Source organism: Lactuca virosa, chromosome 4 (genome assembly GCF_052849685.1).
Source record: "Lactuca virosa cultivar CGN04683 chromosome 4, Lactuca_virosa_CGN04683_v6, whole genome shotgun sequence".
Lineage (NCBI taxonomy): Eukaryota > Viridiplantae > Streptophyta > Magnoliopsida > Asterales > Asteraceae > Lactuca > Lactuca virosa.
Genome location: NC_136429.1, coordinates 94556963 through 94578319, shown reverse-complemented (window position 1 = coordinate 94578319; position 21357 = coordinate 94556963). Strand labels below are relative to the sequence as shown.

The window sequence follows — 21357 nt, the reverse complement described above, 5'->3', positions numbered from 1 at the left end:
TTACAAATATATTTGTAGTTTCGTATTTATTAGCTAAGTATATTTTATATTTATATTATTTATTTGTTTGTTTATTACTTTGTACTATTTGTCTATATTTATTTTTAGTTTTTTACTTATATATATATATATATATATATATATATATATATATATATATATATATATATATATATATATATATATATATATAATTTTTTAATTTTTAACTTTATTTAATGTATTTTTAGTATTGTAATCTATAAAATTATTAACAAATAAAAAATAATTATATATTTTAAATATGATACCGATGTGGAGATTCATTAAATTAATAACATTATATGTTAGGAAATCTCCAAGAAAGTCCTAGAAACGATTAAAAGGTTTGTTAAATGTGACATGAGCGTTTGAAGCATTCTCATGGAGGAATTGGGTTCATTGGAGCAATTAGAACTCAACAGAGCACTTGGCGTTCAGGGTGCATGTGACAAAGGAACGTATCTTCTAATAAAGGAATGGATCATCAGACAAAGGAACGGATCTTCCAAAAGGTGGTTTGGAGCAACTTGGAGTGGCTTGGAGAAACTTAGAGCAACTTGGAGAAACTTGGAGCACTTAGAGAAACTTGGAGCAACATGGAGAATCATGTTGCGCCATGTAGAAGGAAGTTGCGCCATCCTTAGGGATGTTGTGACAAATGATAACACGATGCACCATCATGTCTGAAGTTGCGCCAAGGTGATGTTGAGCAAAGGAGATGTTGAGCCAAGTGAAAATGTTGAGCCAAGGATATGGTTAGCCAAGGAGATGTTGATCCAAGAAGATGTTAAGACATGACAATGATGTTGCGCCATCAAGAAGGGAAGTTGCTCCAAGGAGGATAAGTTGTGCCATCTTGATAAGATGTTGTGCCTTGGAGGACATGTCACGCCATCATGGACCATATTGATATATGATGTGTCATTTTGATTCCTTTATTGTGCCATGTTGATCCACGTATGCCTAGAAGATGATGATGCTTAAGAAATACACCATGGTATGCCACCATGATGGATGTTGGACCATTAGTGTTCATGATGTGCCATCTGTGGATCATGATGATCCACTATGGTCAAGGTGGTCCATCATGTGCATTGCTGATACACATGTGTTGTATGACATGGAAGAATGTTCTAGAAGATGTTGCATGGCGGATTGTTGATAAACATGTGTTGTATGTCAAGGTGGTCAACAAGGATGTGCAGCGACACTGGAAGGAGAGGCAAAATTGCCAAAGGACATGCCAGCTGAAAATAAGGTGGATAATCTGACGAATATACATAGTGTCATTCTATTGAGTTTGGCAGATGAAGTACTAAGGGAGATAGTGGATCAAACAACTGCTTCATGGCTCTGAGATAAACTTTGTGACAAGTACCAAAACAACTCACTGATGAACAGGTTGTATCAGAAGCAAAGGTTGTACAATCTTAGAATATATGCAAGTACCCAAGTGAAAGATCATCTGGATAACTTCAATCACATCATCTTGGATCTACAAGGAGTTGATGTGAAGATTGAAAATGAAGATCAGGCCCTCATTCTCATATGTTCTCTTCCGAACTCATATGAGAATTTCGTTGATATCATGCTCTAAGGTAGGACAACAATCACTGTGAATAATGCAAAGGATTCTCTGATGTCCAAGGAACTAAAAAGTAAAATTTCAGTTGGAGAGGAGGTGTCCAGTTTTGGTTTGTTCGTAGGGAGAGGAAGGACAGAAGAGAGGAAATGGGAAATAGAGGGAGATCACATTCTAAATCAAGGTCTAAAGGTTCATCTAATGCCAAATGTTATAACTGCAAGGAGAAGGAGAATTTCAAGCAAAACTGCCCACAACTGAAGAATGGGAAGTTCAAGAGTGAATCAAGCATCAATAACACTGTTGTTGTGGTTCAGGAGATTTCTGATGAAGGGGACGATGGCGAGGTACTGAGTGTAAGTACATCAAGTTATGTTGATGCCTGGGTCTTAGATTCTAGAGCATCTTATCACATGACATATAATAGTGACTGGTTCGACTCCTTCAAAGAGTGGGATGGCACAGTCAAGATGGGTGATGATTGGGTGAGCAATATCAAGGGTAGTGGCACGGTGCATATCAAGATGCACGACAACATGGTCAGGAAGATAGATTGCTGGTATGTTCTAGAACTTCGGAAAAATTTAATTTCTCTTGGCACATAGGCTAAGAATGGGATGAGGTACGCTGGTGAAGGTGATTGGGTCAAATTCACCAAAGGTTCTCTAGTTATAATGAAAGGGAAGATGAATCGTGGAGGGATTTATATCCTAGAAGACAGTACGATTATGGGAATGGTGGCTATCTCTCAATCCTTGAATGGACGTGATGACAAGACAAAGTTGTGGAATCGTAGGTTGGGGCACATGAGTAAGAAGTGCATGTCAGTTCTAAGTAAACAAGGACTGTTTTGTGGAGAGGCTACCGGAAAGATGAAGTTTTGTGAAGCTTGTGTCAAGCGAAAGCATCGCAAAGTGAACTTCAGTACCGATCAACACACAAGCAAGGAAATCCTAGAATATGTTCACTCAGATTTGTGGGATCCTACACCAGTGAAGTCTCAAGGTGGATTCTCATACTTTGTGACGTTCATTGATGATTATTCAATGAAGGTTTGGTTGTACTTTCTGAAGACCAAATCTGAGGATTGACAATGGGTTAGAGTTCTACGATGCTCCATTTGATAATTTCTGCAAGGCAGAAGGTATAGTGAGGCACCGCACTGTACGAAACATACCATAGCAAAATGGAATGGCAGAATAAATGAACCAAACACTCGTGCAGCGTGCAAGGTGCACGCAGATATTTTCTAACTTATCCAAGAAATTCTAGGCGGAAGCAGTTAACACTACTTGCTATCTAGTGAACAGATCACCATCAACTGCAATAGACTTAAAGACTCCTCAAGAGGTATGGTCCGGGAAACCCTCTGACTATTTTGGTTTATGTATATTTGTATGCCCCGCATATGCTCATGTGAATGATGGTAAACTTGAGCCAAGGTCAATGAAGTGTATATTTCTAGGATATGCGACAGGAGTAAAATTTTATCAACTGTGGTGTACATAAGAAAGAACTCCTAAATTTATCATGAGCAGAGATGTAACCTTTGATGAATTTGCCATGGGTAACCAGAGAAGAGGTGATACAAGTCAAGCAGGGAACAAATATCAGGGTGCTAACCAGAAGGTGGACTTTGCATCTCAAACTCCAGACAGAGTTGTGATAAGTGATGAACAACAAGGCGGCAATGACCAACCTAGACCAGATGAAACCCAAGAGCAACCCATAGGATCTTCGTCTAGTGGTGCTTACGACGGGAAGGATGATGGTTCTGAATATATAGCAAGGAGGAGATCAAAGAGGGTCATTTGACAACCTGGTAGATATGTGGGATGTGTTAATTCGGGTGAACGTGACTCCATTTTTTTTCTTTAGCAACTGGAGAAGACATTGATGGTGAGGAGCCTCAATCATATAAAGAGGTAGTAGCGAGTAAAGAAGAAAAAAAATGGTTGATGGCCATGAAAGAAAAATGAAATCATTGGAGAAGAATGAAACATGGGATCTAGTTCAATTACCAAATGGAGCAAAACCATTGGAATACAAATGGATCTTTAAGAAGAAGGAAAGGATACCAGGAGTTAAACCAGCTAGGTTTAAGGCAAGGTTGGTGGCGAAAGGGTTTTCTCAAAAAGAAGGAATTGATTATCACGAGGTGTTCTCACCGGTCGTGAAGCACAATACAATTCATGTTCTTTTGGCCATGGTGAGTGCCTTTGATCTAGAGCTTGAACATGTTGATGTGAAAACTACATTTCTTCATAGGAACTTAGAAGAGAAGATTTATATGTCCCAACCATAAGGGTTCCTTGATTTTAAGAAGGATCATGTATGTTTGCTAAAGAAATATTTGTATGGTTTGAAGCAGTCTCCAAGACAATGGTAGAAGAGATTTGATTCATTCATGATCTCGCATGGCTACACTCAGAACCATTTTGACAATTATGTATACTCAAAGGAATTGTCATCAGATTCCTACATATATTTGTTGTTATATATTGATGATATGCTCATCGCAGCCAAGGATATGGCTTGAATAAATGACTTGAAGGCAACCCTGAAGAATAAGTTTGAGATGAAGGATTTGGGATCAACAAAGAAGATACTGGGGATGGAGATTCAAAAGGATAGAAGAGCAGGGCCATTATGTATTTCTCAACAAAAGTATATTGAGAAAGTTATGTAGTCTTTCAACTGTGATCAGTCCAAACCGGTTGGAACTCCTTTGGTGGCTCACTTTAAACTTGGTCTAGACACTATACCCACAACTAATAAAGAAAGAAAGTACATGAGCAGGGTTCCATACTCTAGTGTCGTTGGAAGTCTCATGTATGCAATGGTTTATACCAGACTTGATTTGACTCATTCAGTTGGTGTGGTAACAAGGTTTATAAGCAATCCGGGGAAGGCTCATCGGGAAGCTGTCAAGTGGATCATGCGATACTTGAAGGGAATGACAAATGTTTTTTTGGTGTATGGAACTAATACGGAGAGTCACTTGGTTGGATATTCTTACTCTAATTATGGTGGTGATTTGTTGAAGCGCAGGTCACGGACATGCTACATATTCACTTTGTTCGGATGTGCCATCAGTTGGAAGTCAACGTTACAAGATAATGTTGCTTTGTCTATAACTGTATCTGAGTACATGTCCATGACGGGAGGAATAAAGGATGAGATATGGTTGCACAGGCTTATTCATACTCTTGGTCTGAAGGTGGAGAAGCATGTCTTGTATTGTGACAATCAAAGTGCTTTGAGTCTTGATAAGAACCCATTGTATCATGATAAGACAATGAACATTAATGTCAAGCTGAATTTCATTCGGGATAGTCTGGAAGAATACAAGTTTTCAATACTGAAGATTGATACCAAGGTCATCCCAACAGATATATTAACAAAGTCGTTGCCTATGGAGAAGTTCAAGCTTTTCTTGGACTTGTTTGTGTTCGTAAGAGATAAGCCCCTTCGGGGCTTGATGGTAGGATGGGAGAGGAAGTTCTTGTTCGAGGTGGATTTCAGAGGATGCTCAAGTCAAGGTGGAGATTGTTAAATGTCACTTGATCATTTGGAGCATTCTCATGGAGTAATTGGGTTCGGTGGAGCACTTAGAACTCAATGGAGCACTTGGGGTTCATGGAATGTTTGTCAAAGGAACGGATCTTCTGAGAAAGGAATGGATCATCAGACAAAGGAACGGATCAAGTGATAAAGGAAAGGATCTTCTAAAAGGTAGTTTGAAGCAACTTGGAGTACCTTGGAGCAACTTGGAGTAACATGGAGAAACATGGAGCATCATGTTACGCCATGTAGAAGGAAGTAGCACTATCCTTATGGATGTTGCGCCAAATGATAACATGATGTGTCATCATGTCTAAAGTTGCGCCAAGGTGATGTTGATCCAAGGAGATGTTGAGCCAAGTGAAGATGTTGAGCAAATGAGATATTGAGCCAAAGAGATGTTGAGCTATGAAGATGATGCTGCGCCATCAAGAAAGGAAGTTGCGACAAAGAGGACAAGTTGTGCCATCTTGATGAGATGTTGCGCCTTGGAGGAGATGTTACTCCATCATGGACCATCTTGGTACATGATGGGCCATCTTGATTCATTTGGTGTGCCATGTTGATCCACGTATGCTTAGAAGATGATGATGCTCAAGAAATACATCATGTTGTGCCACCATGATAGATGTTGGACCATTAGTGTTCATGATGCGCCATTTGTGGATCATGATGCTTCATTATGGTCAAGGTAGTCCATCATGTGTGTTGCTGATACACATGTGTTGTATGACATGGAAGAATATTCTAGAAGATGTATGGCAGATTGTGATTGGTTGTCACCATTCATGGGCCAGTGGGTTTCGCCCACTATGGTTTTAGGTCCGATCCCTAAATATAAATAAGGGTGATTGCTAAGTCATTTTGTAACTTGAATTCAAGAGTGTTAGGCGACACATGTGAAAAGTATACTTGTAACATCTGTTTGAGAGATCTGAAATAAAAAAATACTCCCCTTCTACCTGTGGACGTAGGTCACATTGACCGAACCGCGTAAATACTGTGTCTTGTGTGTTTTTAGTATTGCTTGTTATCCGTTTTACTTCACAACAAGGTTGTTTTTCATTAATATGTTTTTTATATCTATTTATATATTTTTTCATACCTTGAAAATGTCTTCAAAGTTATGTTTTCACTTAAACGTGTTTATATATTTTTATACCTTAAAAAACATTTTTTTAAATTCTCTTTAATTTAAACATTTTTATACATGTATTTAATAATAGGTATAAATACGTTCAAATGAAAAGGAACTTTAAAAACGTTTTTAAAATACACAAATATATATATATATATATATATATATATATATATATATATATATATATACACACTACTTTTACATATAGATATATTTTTATATATAAAAATGTATTTACATATGTATTAATTTAATAATATTAATAATAACAAATTTAAAAATAATATATTTATTTATATTTTTAATAATAATAATAATAATAATAATAATAAATTTTTTTATAAAAAAATATTAATATTTTGGACCAATTTACGAAATAGTCTAAAACTAATTTGTTACCGGTTCTATACGGAAGAAAAATAGTTAGATTGAAATCTTTTATCGGCTTTTAAGACTTTTTCGTTAAAAAAAATAATTTGAAACTAAAAGGTAACTTGACCAAAATTTTAGAACTTTGTTGATGACTTCCTTTATATGTATTCGCAAAATATAAAGAACGTTTCTATTTTAATAAAATATTTTTTTTTCTTTTTTTTGTTATATGTCACTCTATTGGGTCTTCTAATTAATGTCATGTTAGTTGACAACTTATTAATTTTTAATTTCAAATTTCAAATTTTTATTTTTTCACTATAATTACATTAAATTAAAATAAAATTACAATAAAAATTAAAATAAAATTAATACAGATTATAAAGTGATATAATTTCACATATTTATTTAAATCAATGATTATAATTTTATATAACTAAAAAATTATCTCTTAATTAATAATTTATTTAAAATAGTTGATTAATAATTTTGAATTTTTACTATGAAATTTTAATTTTGTAACCATGGTTCGTATAGGTTATAAACTAGTAAATTATATTGAAAAATTGAATACTATGACAATATATGGAACTTTTTTTTAGAGTTATATACGTTGGAAATGCTCATAAACCAAAAATTATTCGAAATCCTCATATGAACTCAAAGCCCTTTGCTAGTACGTAGATATTCATATGTTCACATCTACATTATTCGAAATCCTCATAAACCAAAAATCTGATAATTCACTAATTTTTTTGGATACGGCAAATGATTAAACGGAAGCCTATTCGCATATTTCAACGAGCACCCTGGGTTCGAGCTCCTTTACAGGGCAAACCCAGCCCCCATAGGGGTTTCTAGAGAAAATTTCCTCACATGTGGCATAAGTTTGAAAGGCACCCAAATTGGGTTTTGCAGGGATTGAACTCCCGACCTCTGACCCCACGTGGGTAATAAACCCGGTACCTCTTCCCAGCTAGGCTGGAAGTCATTGGTGATAATTCACTGATTAATAGCATGTAATCGATGCTTTATATTACAGAGCAACCGTATGTGCCCAAATAAAAGAAACAAAATAAAGTGAAATTTCATTATTTATTTAAGAAACATTGTATGACAGGTGGGACCGTGGTTACATCAAACCTCAGTGTTTTCTTCTTTTGGTGCGCACGACTGTCTATTCGGTATCAGTGGAGTGGCTACGATTCAAGACTTATCGAATATATATGACAATTGGTCCCTCTTGTCATCGCTTTTTTTTGGTAAAGATAGTAGTTACAGACTTATAGTCTATTAGAAATAGTAACCTTGTCTTTTATTTGTAGAGTGTAAACCTCTGAATAATTGTTTTACTTAAGTCCCTTTTATGAGCTAATGTTAGAGAAAAAATAAGAAAATGAAGTAAACTCATCTTTATAAACGACTTTGTTAGAATATATATATATATATATATATATATATATATATATATATATATATATATATATATATATATATATATATATGATCATGTGAGGACTCTTTTTCGGTTAGGACTCGTGAGGGCATATTAAAAAAAATTAAAAAACTAAAAAAAATACAAATAATAAAATCGAGCATAGTACGATATTTGAGAGAAAAAAAAATTGGGAAAATTTTTTTTTATCATTAAAATTGAATCATTGATCATTTTTATAATCCATGATTATTTTTTATGATTCATGATGCATGCCACTTTGGTAGCATCATTGCAGTGTCTCCTATACTCAGTTATTTCTTCAGGAGTAACTTTAGTTTCATTGATCTCGTTCAGCTCTTTTTCGAGAACATATTCCTTGTCTTCGAATCTCAAAGTCATCTAGATGTTGTGAATCCAATCATTATAATTGGATCCATCAAAAGTGACTTTTGAGCAGGTGCTCAAGAGCGAGAAGTGGTTGGAGTTGTTGTTGGAGGAGCCAAAAGCGTTGTTGGAAGTTGACATCTACAAAAGAAGAAAGACAAGTTTTGATTAGATAAGAAAATCTTTAATATAACACCCAAATGAAATATTAAGGCTAGGATTCAACTAAATAATTCACAATTCAGAAGAGGGATGTCGTAATCTAATTGCAGATTATTTAAAGGTGGGTAAATGACGATTTACCAATTTCACCACGAAAAACGAAATTTAAACGAATTAGGTTTTAAATGAAATTCCTAGATCTTTTGAGATTCATTGAACTATTCAATGACATGTTTAATCTCGATTATGTTCTTTCCATTTGTGACTGGGATACCGAGGATCACAAGCAAGGTGTGAATAACCATGCAAATTAGCTTGGTACTCTCGATGTCATTTATCACCTAATTAATGTGTTGGTTAACCACACACGCTCCATTAATCAATGATAATTTACGAGACACCCATTGTCACCCTTTATAAGTCCATATTAGTGTGTCGGTTAACCACACACACTCCACTAACGACTTTCGTAAAGTGCAATGTGCAATTCCATGGACTAGCATCAAATTCACATTCTCCTAAAGTAACTAAGATTGAGAATTTTATAAAACATTTAGTTACTTTATTTATTCCATTATACTTATTAATGAGAATTAAGTGTCCTATCAAACCTGTTCGACTAACGACCCTCCACCAATCAAGGAAGCGGTGGGTGAGAGTGGACACCCATTCAACTACCATTTTATAGGCAGTTTCCTTATACTCCCCTTATAGATCGGCTTCGTGAATGATGCATACTAGCGGTTCGACTGACTTGTCTTACATGTATAGTAAATATTTAAACATTTAATATTACATATAGTATAAGGGTGTATTTTAAACATTTCAAAATACTAGGGTTTTTAAATCTATTTAAAATTTTGAAAAATAATAGGCATTTTAATTTAAATTTTAAAAATTAAAAAAAAAACTTTGATTTAATAATTATCCTTAATTTAAACTTTTAATGAAATTATTAAACAAATTAAGGATTATCCATTAAATTAAACAAATTAATTTAACCTAATTTTTTACCCCTTAGATTTCGAAAATGGGGAAGGATAATTATAAGATTCTATAATTATCTAGTAAACAATTAAAAGATAATTACCAAATATAACTACCCTATCCAAACCCTAATTTCGAAATCTATTGCTTGGAGTGGAAGGCAAGGCTTTCAACCTTGCCTAAAAATCGGAAACCCTAGAGTTAGGAAGCCCTAGATTTCGACTCCAAGGTGGCCAAAGGAAATGGTTTGAAAAACCCTTAGGGATTTTCGAAAAAATAGGGTTCTTAAACCCTAATTTGCGAAAATTAAAGGCCTTAGGGTTTAATTGTCATAAACCCTAATTTTGTCAAGTTCAATCAATTGTACCAAATCTAATTGAAAACAAAAATCATACGCTCTGATACCACTGATGGGTTTTCTACATAGAAAACAATCCTATGTGTGCATGCAACCCTAATTGAAGGATCTATGTTTTCACTATTAGACATACAAGCATTGAGCACAAAAATTAGAAACCCTAATATGCTTCTAGTATTTTCAAAATCAACATAAGAAGGATTAGAAACATACCTTTATTGTTATTTAGTAATAACAACAATTTTCCTTTGAAGATCTTGACTTTGAGAACAAGCACCACAAGTGTAGTACCACTAATGGCTCACAAACACACCAAGGCAAGAGGATGATTATGAGAGAGAGGAGAGAGGAGGAGCTTGCTCAAAATTTCGGCTCTTCTATGGTTTCTTAGGAGTGGCCGAAATCATAAGGGGTGATGCTCCTTTTATAGTTAGGTTGCTTAGCCCCAAAGCTAGGATTTCTAGGTGGAAACCCTAATTTCCAGCTTAGGCCCCAAGCAGCCCATGGATCCACCTCCTAGAAGCCTTGGACGAAAATGCTTAGGGCCTCCCTAAGATTTTCGGCCAACCCTCTTTAGGGTGATCTAAGAGCCCAAACCACAACTATTAATTAATTGCAAAAACAGCCCCTGGACTTTCAATTAATTCCTTTAATCCCAAAATTAATTCCAAATTAATTTCTGATTAAATATAAATTAAACAACATGATTTCTAATTAATATATTATTTCTATAACATATTAATAAATGATTTTATATATGAATTTATTATTCCAAATGATAAATTCAACCTCTTCCTCAATTAACCATCCTATCTAGTTGCAAGTGTGAAGGCAACCCAAAAGGACTGTGCTACTATCAATTCAAGCATATACCAATTATAGGTATGGGCTTAGACACCTAGTCCAACAATACACAGTCAGGTGGCTTTGCGATTTTGGGCTTTGAGTTTGGGTCATGTTTTGGGCTTAGAAGGTTGGGGTTTAGTTGGGTCATCTGAATTTGGGAGTTTTAGGCCAGGAACATTATTGGGCCTTAGGTTAAGTCCCATGAGAGGGTATTGGGACCAATTGGAAATTGGGCCATAATTGGGCCTTGGTGGATTATTTGACTTTTTGGCCTTTTAGATTGTGAGATTGGGCCTTAGTCTTGGACCAATCTAGGTTAGGGGTAAAATGATCTTTTTACCCCAAGTAGGGTTTATGGTTATGGATTGGAACCAAAATGTTAATTGGATTTTATTTGATATTGATAGCTCGGGGATTTTTCGGACCAGCAACCAAGGATTATTTGTTTGATTCGGTAATACGAGGTGAGTTTCCTCACTAGGTTTAGCGGGTCGAAGGCACCAATGTCGGCCCATATTTATGCTATGTTTGTATGCTAACTATTTGCGTGACTTTTGCATATGTTATGTGCTTACATGCTTACCGGGCAGGGCCCGATGACCATTTTGTATGATATGTATCTTTGTGATTTTTGCATATGTATGTGTTTACTTGATATATGTTATATGTATGTTGGGCGGGGTCCGATCTGTTTACCGAGCGGGGCTCGATGTCGGGTGGGGCCCGATAACGGGCGGAGTCCATTATATGTTATTATGTATGGTATGTGGTATTCTGGGGAACTCATTAAGCTTTGTGCTTACGGGTTTCAATTTTTGTTTCAGGTACTTCTGGTTCTAAGGGGAAGAGCTCGGGTTGACTGCATCGCACACACAATATGGATTCCGCTTTTGAGATATCACTCTGATTGTTATGATGTTGAGATACTTATTTTCATTTGAGTTGTATGGTTAATGTTTTTGGAATACTATTTTATTTAAATTAAAAATAAAATTTTTAGATCATATTTTTGGGATGTTACACCAGAAATAGCTAGAAATGATATTAGGGGAGAAAGAGAGAGAAATATTTTGTTAATATATATTATGTGATTAATATATTAATTGGGAATAGATAATTGATATGTTAATTTGTTATATGATTGATAAATTAACAGTATATCAATAGTTAAATAACTGATTTGTTAATTTATATGGTTAAAAAATTAATAAGAAATCAATTAGAATTAATTAATTATTAATCAGAATTAATCTGGAATTAATTTGGGATTAATTAGAATTAACTAAAAGTGCAAGGGGTGAATTATAATTGTTCAATAGTTGAACAAAATGAGCAATTCTAGAATCATCCAAGGGCTAAACGAAATTGGGAGTCTTTCTAGGGTTTCTGGAAGCCTTCTGGTTGTATAAAAAGAAATGATTTGAATTATGATTAAATCTATTATTTAATCAATTCAGATTCTGCTTTGCTTGCAGGTTACCTAAACTATAAATAGTTACCCAAGGTCATCAATTTTCGTTCATTAAGTTCTTAAGAGTATGAGGAAGGGAATTTCCTTCTCATCCCTCTCTCTCTCCTCTTCATTTTAGTTTGGGTGTGAGTCATCAGAAGCACGAGATTTCTGCTGCTTTCTTTCTAGAACTTATTCAAGAAGGATTTTATTGATTATTTACAACAATAATCAAAAGGTATGTAAACCCTAATCCCTTTGTGAATTTTGAAAATAGTAGAGTACTTCTAGGATTCTTGATGTTCAATTGTTCGTTGCAAATCAATAGAGAAAACTTAGATCCAATAGGTTGCATGTGAACTTAGGGTTAAGGTTTTTCCACCACATATTTTTGTAACCTAAAAAATCTATCAAACATAACAATTCCTCCATGGATAAATTACTTTACGATTCCTCCATGGATCAACTACTTTATGTTCATAAAGTAATTGATCAATGGAGGAATTGTTCATATATGCTTAAGATTTAAGAATAAAACTCATATTCTTCTATATAATTCGTACAACCTCACATAATCTAATATTGTATTGATTAGTTTTTAATCGGTCAGTGGTTTCTGTAACGCCCGTAAGTTTGGGCTAGATGATTTGAATAATTATAATAAATGTTATTCATTTTATTGAATAATTTAATCCTCGAATAGGATAATCGTTAGTCGTGCGCGTTGCTGACTACATAATATAAGCCTTTTTAGGAAATTTATCAATATGTGATAAATTAACGTTTCTGATAACAAATTATTTAGGATACATAATCTTGAAGAATTTGTAGTAGTCGCGATGGTGATTTCGTACATATAAAGAACGCCTAAATCTGACTTTGTATGAAGAAGTTATGATCATTTGAAATCCCGCATTCAACCCGATACGGTAAAGCATGTCGTAAAAAGTGAATTTTAGATAGGTTCCTTATTATCCTAAGTAATCTAAATGAAATTCATAGTAATCGTAAAAGCGAACACGTGGATATAAAGAACATCGAAAATGGAGCTCGTATGAGAGAGATATGAATTTTTGAAAAAAAATAAAATATTAAAGTTTCGTGTGCTCCGACAGTGTGTGCGGCGCGCACTGACAAGCAGACGTGGCCCACCTAGTTTATGACACGTGGCAGCATTTCGGAAGAGCGACGTCGACGAGAGGGTGCGATGCGCCTGCTGAATCCCACTATAAATAAGCTGCGAAACAGCTCATTTCTCATATTTCTCTCTGAAATCTCTCCGGTCCTTAGTGCAACTTTTACGTACTTCTGAGTATTTTTAGCTACACTCTGAAGTATTTAGGTGCCCGGCAAAAAGGAGCTTTCGGGTCAGAGTTCTGCCCGCGCAATTTCCCAGTTTTCGCTAAAATTTTTGTAAGTAAAACTTTTCTTACCTTGCTTTAAGTGTAACTTATGTTTAAGCTCATTATCGTTATTATGAACCTATAAGCAAGATTTATCAGTGATTCCATGTCATTATAATGATTGATTTACTTACATAAATTATGTGTAGGCTAGATTTAGTGAGATTTTTAAAGTGGGACTTCCAAATAGTATACTTTGTATACCAAACGGACCCTACCTCCGATATTATCTTACCTGGTTATTCCTTACTTGATAGATCTTGATGTAGACATTAGGATTGTTGAGGAATGTAGACTATCATTAGTCACCAACAATATAAGACTAAGACTTAGTGATGTATACACCTAGGTCATATCAAAGGAAAAGTTAAGGCATTAGGCGAAGCTCTGCCCAAATCACATGTCATCCACTTTTGACAAGTGAGTGTATAGTTACTTTCGTCTTACAGATAGATATGAAGTATTTAGATAATTAAAGACTATGTGTGATTATTATATGTGGTTAAGGACTTTTGTGTTAGATAAAGCTATATGATATGATTTTTATTTAACCGTATATGTATTTTCATATTTATATAATATTGGTTGGTACATGGTAATGACTGAGGAAAATAATGAGAGTTCATAGTACAATTGTACCAGCGATGTAGTCACCTAGTATGGTATTGATGAAAACCACAAAATATTCTAGACACGTGTGGTGAAACATGGACAGGATTGCAACCTGTAGATGTTTATAAGCCACACACAGGAAGGTTTACAACCTATAAGTGTTAATCAATCATACACTATATGTTTACAACCTGTAGGTGTTAATAAATTGTATGCGGATAGGTCTACGACCTGTAGGCATTAATAAATTGTATGTGGATAGGTCTACGACATGTAGGCATTAATGAATCATACGCGGACAAGTCTACAACCTGTAAGTGTTACTGAATTGTACATAGGCAGGTCTCCGACTTGTATATGTTAAGGAACCACATACGGACAGGACTACAACATGTGGGTATGAATGAACTATTCATGAGGGTACTCTGTTCACCCCATGGTTGTCTTATTAACGCATATTGTGAAGGAATCCCCGAGGCAGTATTGTTTACTCGGAGATCCTTTAGGATAGATCCCTTGAGATCATCGGTTTAGGATCAAGGAGTTAGATTAACGTGAAATGGATAATCAGGTTATTTATTTGATGCGAAATACATAATTAAACAAATTAATTATAATATTGTAGGTTGAAAACTCTATGTGTTCATCAGGCTCCCAAGCCTAGCCCATTCAGTTTCTTTGTATCACAGGTAGCAATACGAAGGTACATGGATAAGTGATGTTTGGATCTGATGAAAGATTTGAGGAGATGTAGGCCATTAGTACAATAAGATGTTGTAAGGCATGTTAAGACAAGTTTATGCTTATGTTTTGTATCAATTATGAAGTCCCATGTTTTTATATGAAAAACCATTTCTTCATAAATGTTTTGGGAACAAAACCCGCAATAAACGAATACTCTAAATTAAATAAGCATAAAGAAAAAGTTTTAATTGGCCGTGAAACTGGGGATGTCATAGTTTCTTATACGAACATAAAAGTTGGTTTTTCTTTAGCCTACTTTTAGGTAGATTGTATTAAGGTGTTCAACACATAATTTGAATACCGTATAATACTTGTAACGTAAATTTGTATGGAAATTGGATTATATGGACGATGATGAGTTCAAAATGATGTTAACGTCATTGTTTTGTTGCAAATAATGCGTTATAGAGGTCTTTAATCCTTAGTATTATGGAGCTTAATGTCGTTTATTCTTATTCATAATTTCAATCAAGAAATTTTCAGTTTTCACTTAATGAAAGGGTAAAAGAGTTGAAATAAAGAAATAAAAAAAAGGGGGGGGGGGGGGTTTTCATAAACTATGTCAAATAATGGGACTTTTATGAGGTAACCGGGTAAAAAATGGTTGATTTGAATTTTTTTTATTCGGTAATCGGGACTTCTTTTTAACAAAATAAAATTTGAGACTTTTGAATAAACCGATCCAAAATATTGAGACTTTTCTGAAGATTTCTCTTAAATTAACTATTAAGTATATCAAACTTTTAGAAGTGTTATATCAACATTTAATATGTAAAAGTTAACAAAAACTCAATTGTTTCATGTCCGATTAAAAAAATAAAAAATAATAAAATAATAAAACAACTTGCTGTCTTGACACATTATTAGCAACACTCTTAACAAACAAACATGCCTTGAATGTTTTTGAGACGACTATACCAAACCTTGTGCCATGGCACACCTTTCTAGTCATGTTTTCGAAAGTAAAACCATGAGAAAATGCAGTAGACATATTTCAAATAATGGAACGTTTTAAATAAATAAGAAAATAATATAAGACTTTTTCAATTGAATATACTTACAATAAAGAGATGTTTTTCTTATATTTGACTTGAAAAGGCTAACTTACAAAAGTTAATGTTTTGGTGGGAATTTCACTCATATGTTTGTTTCACCTGTTACATTGATCAAGTGCAATCACTTTTTGTTTCCAAAAATGGTTACATGTCAACCTTTTGCTGTAATTTCTTGACGATAAAAAAAGACATACATCTTATTCATTATTATCTTTATGTCAAATAATTGAAAATTATAAAAATCACCAACCAAGCTTAGCAGTTTCATAAAAGAGTCTTATAAGTTATAAGGACAGAATAAGAAACTTTGTTTATCTAACCAACTCCATCATTTGATTGTGAAAGAAAATAAACAAAAAAACTGTTATATTGATTAAAAGTAGTTATGCAAAACATTTTTGTGACAAGAATTACATGTTTTTAGAGAAATAATTTTGTAGGATAGTGAATTTATTATTTTGATACAGATTTAGTTTTTTATTTTTTACACGGTTTACCATTAACCTCATTTGGGCAGTTTAAAACTTACTATTTTCATTGGGTATTATACCATAATGTTTTTAGTACATAATTTACTATTTAAACTTTTTTTCTATACGATTTAACATTAAACTATGTATTGTAATATACTCAGGTCAACACCATCCACTCCAACAACCACCATCCAACAACCACCATCCACCTCCCACCAACACCATCCATCTCCAACAACAAAGACTGTCTTCTATCGCCACATTCACCACCACCACCAATAAACTAATCTAAAATCCTTTTCACAGAGGTATTTACAGGTGTCATAGGATTCAAGAAGAAAGAGCGATGTTGGGATATGGTGGTTTTCACAAAGTAACATGAGATGAGATGAAGAGGAGCAAGAAACGTGTAAGCAGCAGCAAGCAGGTAAAATGTCGATTGCAGTAAAGGGAGGGTGACGATGTTTTAGAGAGGAGGAAAATAAAAAGATTATGTGTTTTGCAGTGTTGTTCATTTTTTTAAATGAACAAATAAAAATATGTTATCATATTTTATGGAATTGTGTTCGCTGAAAAAGATAAAGTGATTAAAAATATGTACAAAAATAATAGTAAAATGTGTACAAAAATATAAACTTAATAATGGTTTTTTAACAGGAAGGACATTAACTAATAACTACAACATCATTTTACCTTGTTTTATAATATCCATAAATTCGTTACTTGATTAATTGATATCTTTGAAATTTTCATTGGGCTCTGTTGTTAGATATAACTCTAGAATTTCTCTTCTTGGTTATATCACATATTATGGACTTTAAAAAGCCCATTTATTTATTCTATTGCTATTTCTTTACTGTTATGTATGATGCTAAAAAAACCAAAAAACGATCAGATCACGTATAAGAGAAAAAAACATTGTATTGTAGATGCAACACCCAAAGACTAAAGAAAAAAAGAGTTAATAGGTTCAAACTGCAAGTCCCTCCCTACAAACCAAAATAGGTTTGCTAAAAGTGGTTGTCTCTAAAAAGAAAAAATTAAAAGCCAAATAAACCTAGTTCACTGGCCTTCTCCTTCTCGAAAGTCTCAAAGTATTGATATATGATAGTGACAGCTAGTAATATTCCAGTACCAGATCCAATGGCTCCCATGAAATCTGCCAAAACAGTCAAAGCCCCAATACACATTCCCCCAAACGCGGCTGCTGTTGGGATGTACCGGTTCAGCTCCTTCTGAAGATTCGAGTCCCGATGTCCCGGCATCACCATTTGTTGCTCCTGCAAAACCAATACGTTATAGTGTTACAGAATACTGGCATACTGGTACTGATACTGATATTCATGTCAATGGGATAAAAATTGCAACTTTTGTCCCAACAAAAGGTGTGATGATATGCCATATGGACTAAGGTTATGTTTGGCGTACTGGCTGAAAAGCTAGCTGTTAGCTGATAGCTGAAAAACTAGCTGTTAAATAAAAAACTAGCTTATAGCTGAAAGCTAGCTGATAAAAAATAATGTTTGGTAAAACTAGCTGAAAAATATAAAATGACATAAAAAGCTAGCCTTAAAAAGCTAGCTTATAAGCTACTTTTTGGTTTGCCAAACATGACAACTTAAAAAAAAACTCGAAAAATAAGCTAGCTGTGGCGCGTTAAACACAACTTAACTCTTCATATCTTGCATGTGCAAAAGACGTAAATGCCCTTGGCATAGAAAGGTTTTATGTTATTGTTAGTATTATTAGATTACCTTGAGTTGTTTGGCGACATCTCTTGCAGAAGATCCAGAAACTTCAATCCAGGTCTTTGAGAAGAGAGCACAGGCTGTTAGCATGAACACCAGATAGAAAAGAGCATGGAAGGGATTTGCTGCCATGTCAGCCAAGCTGATGATATTCACATGCAACCAAACAATAAATCATATCACAGATCATGGAATGGAATGGAATCGAAATATGGATGGAATCAGTCATTACCTTGAAGGTGCAGTAACATAGTAAGCAAGACCACCAACAGGGACAGATTGACCAGAGTATTCAGACTCCTTCCATTTTCCCAACAAATTAACCAAAAAGTTCCCACTGTACTTTCTGTGCAACAACTGAAAAAGGAACAACAATATAAGTAATTATTCGATTCAACAAGTAAAGAAATAAAGAAAAGATAAAGACTTTAATACCTGAGAGATGAAATAAAGGTTGGAAACAAGTGCAGACTGGAGAATAATAGGCATGTTGGAAGTGTAAAACAGCTTAATGGGGTAAGACCCTTGTTGCCCACGAGCATTCTTAGATCTCACAGGCAAAACAACACGAAACCCTTGAAAGTATATAACAATCAAGAAAATCAACACAGTAGCAAGCAGATTAGTCACATTAGGCAGATTTTGCCTATAAAAAGCTTCACGTAATGCTCGAACTTTATCAGATCTAGTGATTAGAAGATGAAACAATGCAATCACTGCTCCTTCAAATTCAGCACCACGTCCACTGTTAATGGTTGTAGGGCTGAATGCTTTCCAGATAATGCTTTCACAGATATTGGTAGCTATGAACAATGAAATCCCGGATCCTAAACCATATCCCTTTTGTAGAAGTTCATCCAAACAGATCACAATAATCCCAGCAAAACATAACTGAACGATTATGAGGATAGCATTTCCAACACCAAGTTGACCAACACTTCCATACATTCCTGATAGAACATAGGCAACAGCCTCACCAACAGCAATCAAGATTCCCAACAACTTCTGTGCACCATTTCTGGAAAATTAAAGAGTTTAAAGATGGAGAAGGTTTGAAGAAGGTTAAAGAAAGAAAGATGTAATGCTTACAGTAGTGCACGATCCTCACGGACATTGTTGTCAACTTCAATGATTTTGGATCCTGCTAATAACTGCATGACTAGTCCAGAGGTGACAATGGGAGTGATTCCAAGCTCCATGACAGTTCCACGGTTTGAGGCTAAGATAACACGCATCCAGTAGAAAGGGTCTGCACCAGTTGTGGAGTGTATGCCATATAGAGGAAGCTGACTGCAGACTAGAAAGATGAAAAGGGAGATCACTGTGTATATGACCTTTTCTCTGAAGGGAACTTTCCTGTCTGCACTTTGGACTTCAGGTAGAAAGGAAAGAAAGGGCCTGACTAGATGTAATACTCTAAAACCACCTCCCATTTTGAGAAATCAGAACTGTGAAGTAGCTGTTTCAAGTTGTTTGACAAAAGAAAGTATAAGTAACAAGCGAATGATTATTACAAAAGTCTTAATTGGCTTTAACATTGGAACTAGAGATTGTATATTAGGAACTGTGTTTCAACATCTTTAGAAACACCTAGAATCCATACTTTGTTCCAACTGCTTCATCAATTACAACTAGACATTCAACTATGATAAAACCCCTTCCTAGACTTGAAGAAACACATGCAGCCCCCAAAAGAAATGATTTAAACATGAGTCCGCTGATATCAATTAATTCATTACATCTCTTTCGATTAATTTGCAAGTATCATCTACTCAAAAGGCCTAAAATGTCAACATTTTTACGCTTTCAGCTCAATAAACTTTCAAATCGTCTCGTCTCATCGACATGCAAAGCATTGAATAATAGAAACTAACTAGAAACCACAAATTGAAGGTCAATTAAAGTTCCATCGACTCAACAATAACCAATCGATTGAAACGTAAGAACAAATCAAATGCGTACATACATTCATACCAAGATCCAAAACATAAAACCAGCAAATTCAAACAAAAACAAACCACATATCGAATTGAAAACACAATTACGCATTTCAATTGAAAAAATTATTACAGATCGGATAGTAAAATACTATCATATCAAGTTTCAAACATCGTAATTGATTTCTGCAAAATGAAAATAATTAAACACAGATAAAGTACAGAATTAGAATAGACGTAGATTTTGGAAAGATAGATCGAGAACTTACAGCGTTGAAATGGTAAAGATCTAATTGAAATTTGGGGAGAGACCCCTAGGGTTTTATACAGGAGAAGAGGGTAGGGAGGAGTTGGTTTAACATGAACGAAATTGCGCTGCGCAAGCGAAGTCTTTTAAAGGACACACATAGTTTGGATCCACCACGGAACGCAATTTAGGATTCAAATTGTAAATTTACAGAAAGCACCTTTGATGTTTGAGGAAAGTTAAAAATATGTCCTTTATGTAACAGATATTATGTTTTCGAATATATTTGCACAGAAGATATGGATTAGCAAAACTTTATAAATGATTTTAAATGAATCTATATAAAATCATTGTACAGTAACTTATATACTACTATTGTATTTAAAATTTTTTATATAAATATTACCATAGATTGAGAGTCGTGGACGGAGAGGTGAAATTGACAATTGGTATTAGTTTCTTTAGGAACTTAAAATATCGATTTTAGTCGTGGCGTATATGAGTTTGTATCACATGAATTTTATATGTTCGTTATATATGTTTAAACAGATAAATTTGTTTCGGACACATGTAAGACAAGAAACACAAACCTAAAATATGTGTCTATACGGATAGACATGAAACACAAATTTTCAAAACTCATACACAAAAACATGTGTTTTATTCGTGTTGTATTAGTCGTATCCTATATCAAATTGCTAAATTTACAACTAACATTAGTATATTCATGTGTATTCAAAATTAAGAACAAGATGTTACAAACCCATTAACCATTGTATTCCTAAACGAATGTGTATAATAATGAATAAATAGAATATATACTAACTTACGCA

General features: G+C 34.4%; 1 protein-coding gene across 1 annotated transcript; it reads right to left on the bottom strand.

Moving 5' to 3' along the window:
• Positions 1-17495: 17495 nt before the first annotated feature.
• LOC145106462 (uncharacterized) lies at positions 17496-20684 on the bottom strand. Its single transcript, XM_079043431.1, has 6 exons — positions 20547-20684; positions 19430-19799; positions 18776-19358; positions 18573-18697; positions 18347-18482; positions 17496-17872 (listed from the first exon to the last, which is right to left on the bottom strand). Exons 2-6 carry the CDS (start codon positions 19771-19773, stop codon positions 17633-17635), a joined length of 1428 nt encoding a protein of 475 aa, XP_078899557.1. The 5' UTR covers positions 19774-19799; positions 20547-20684; the 3' UTR covers positions 17496-17632.
• Between the last annotated feature and the right edge of the window lie 673 nt (positions 20685-21357).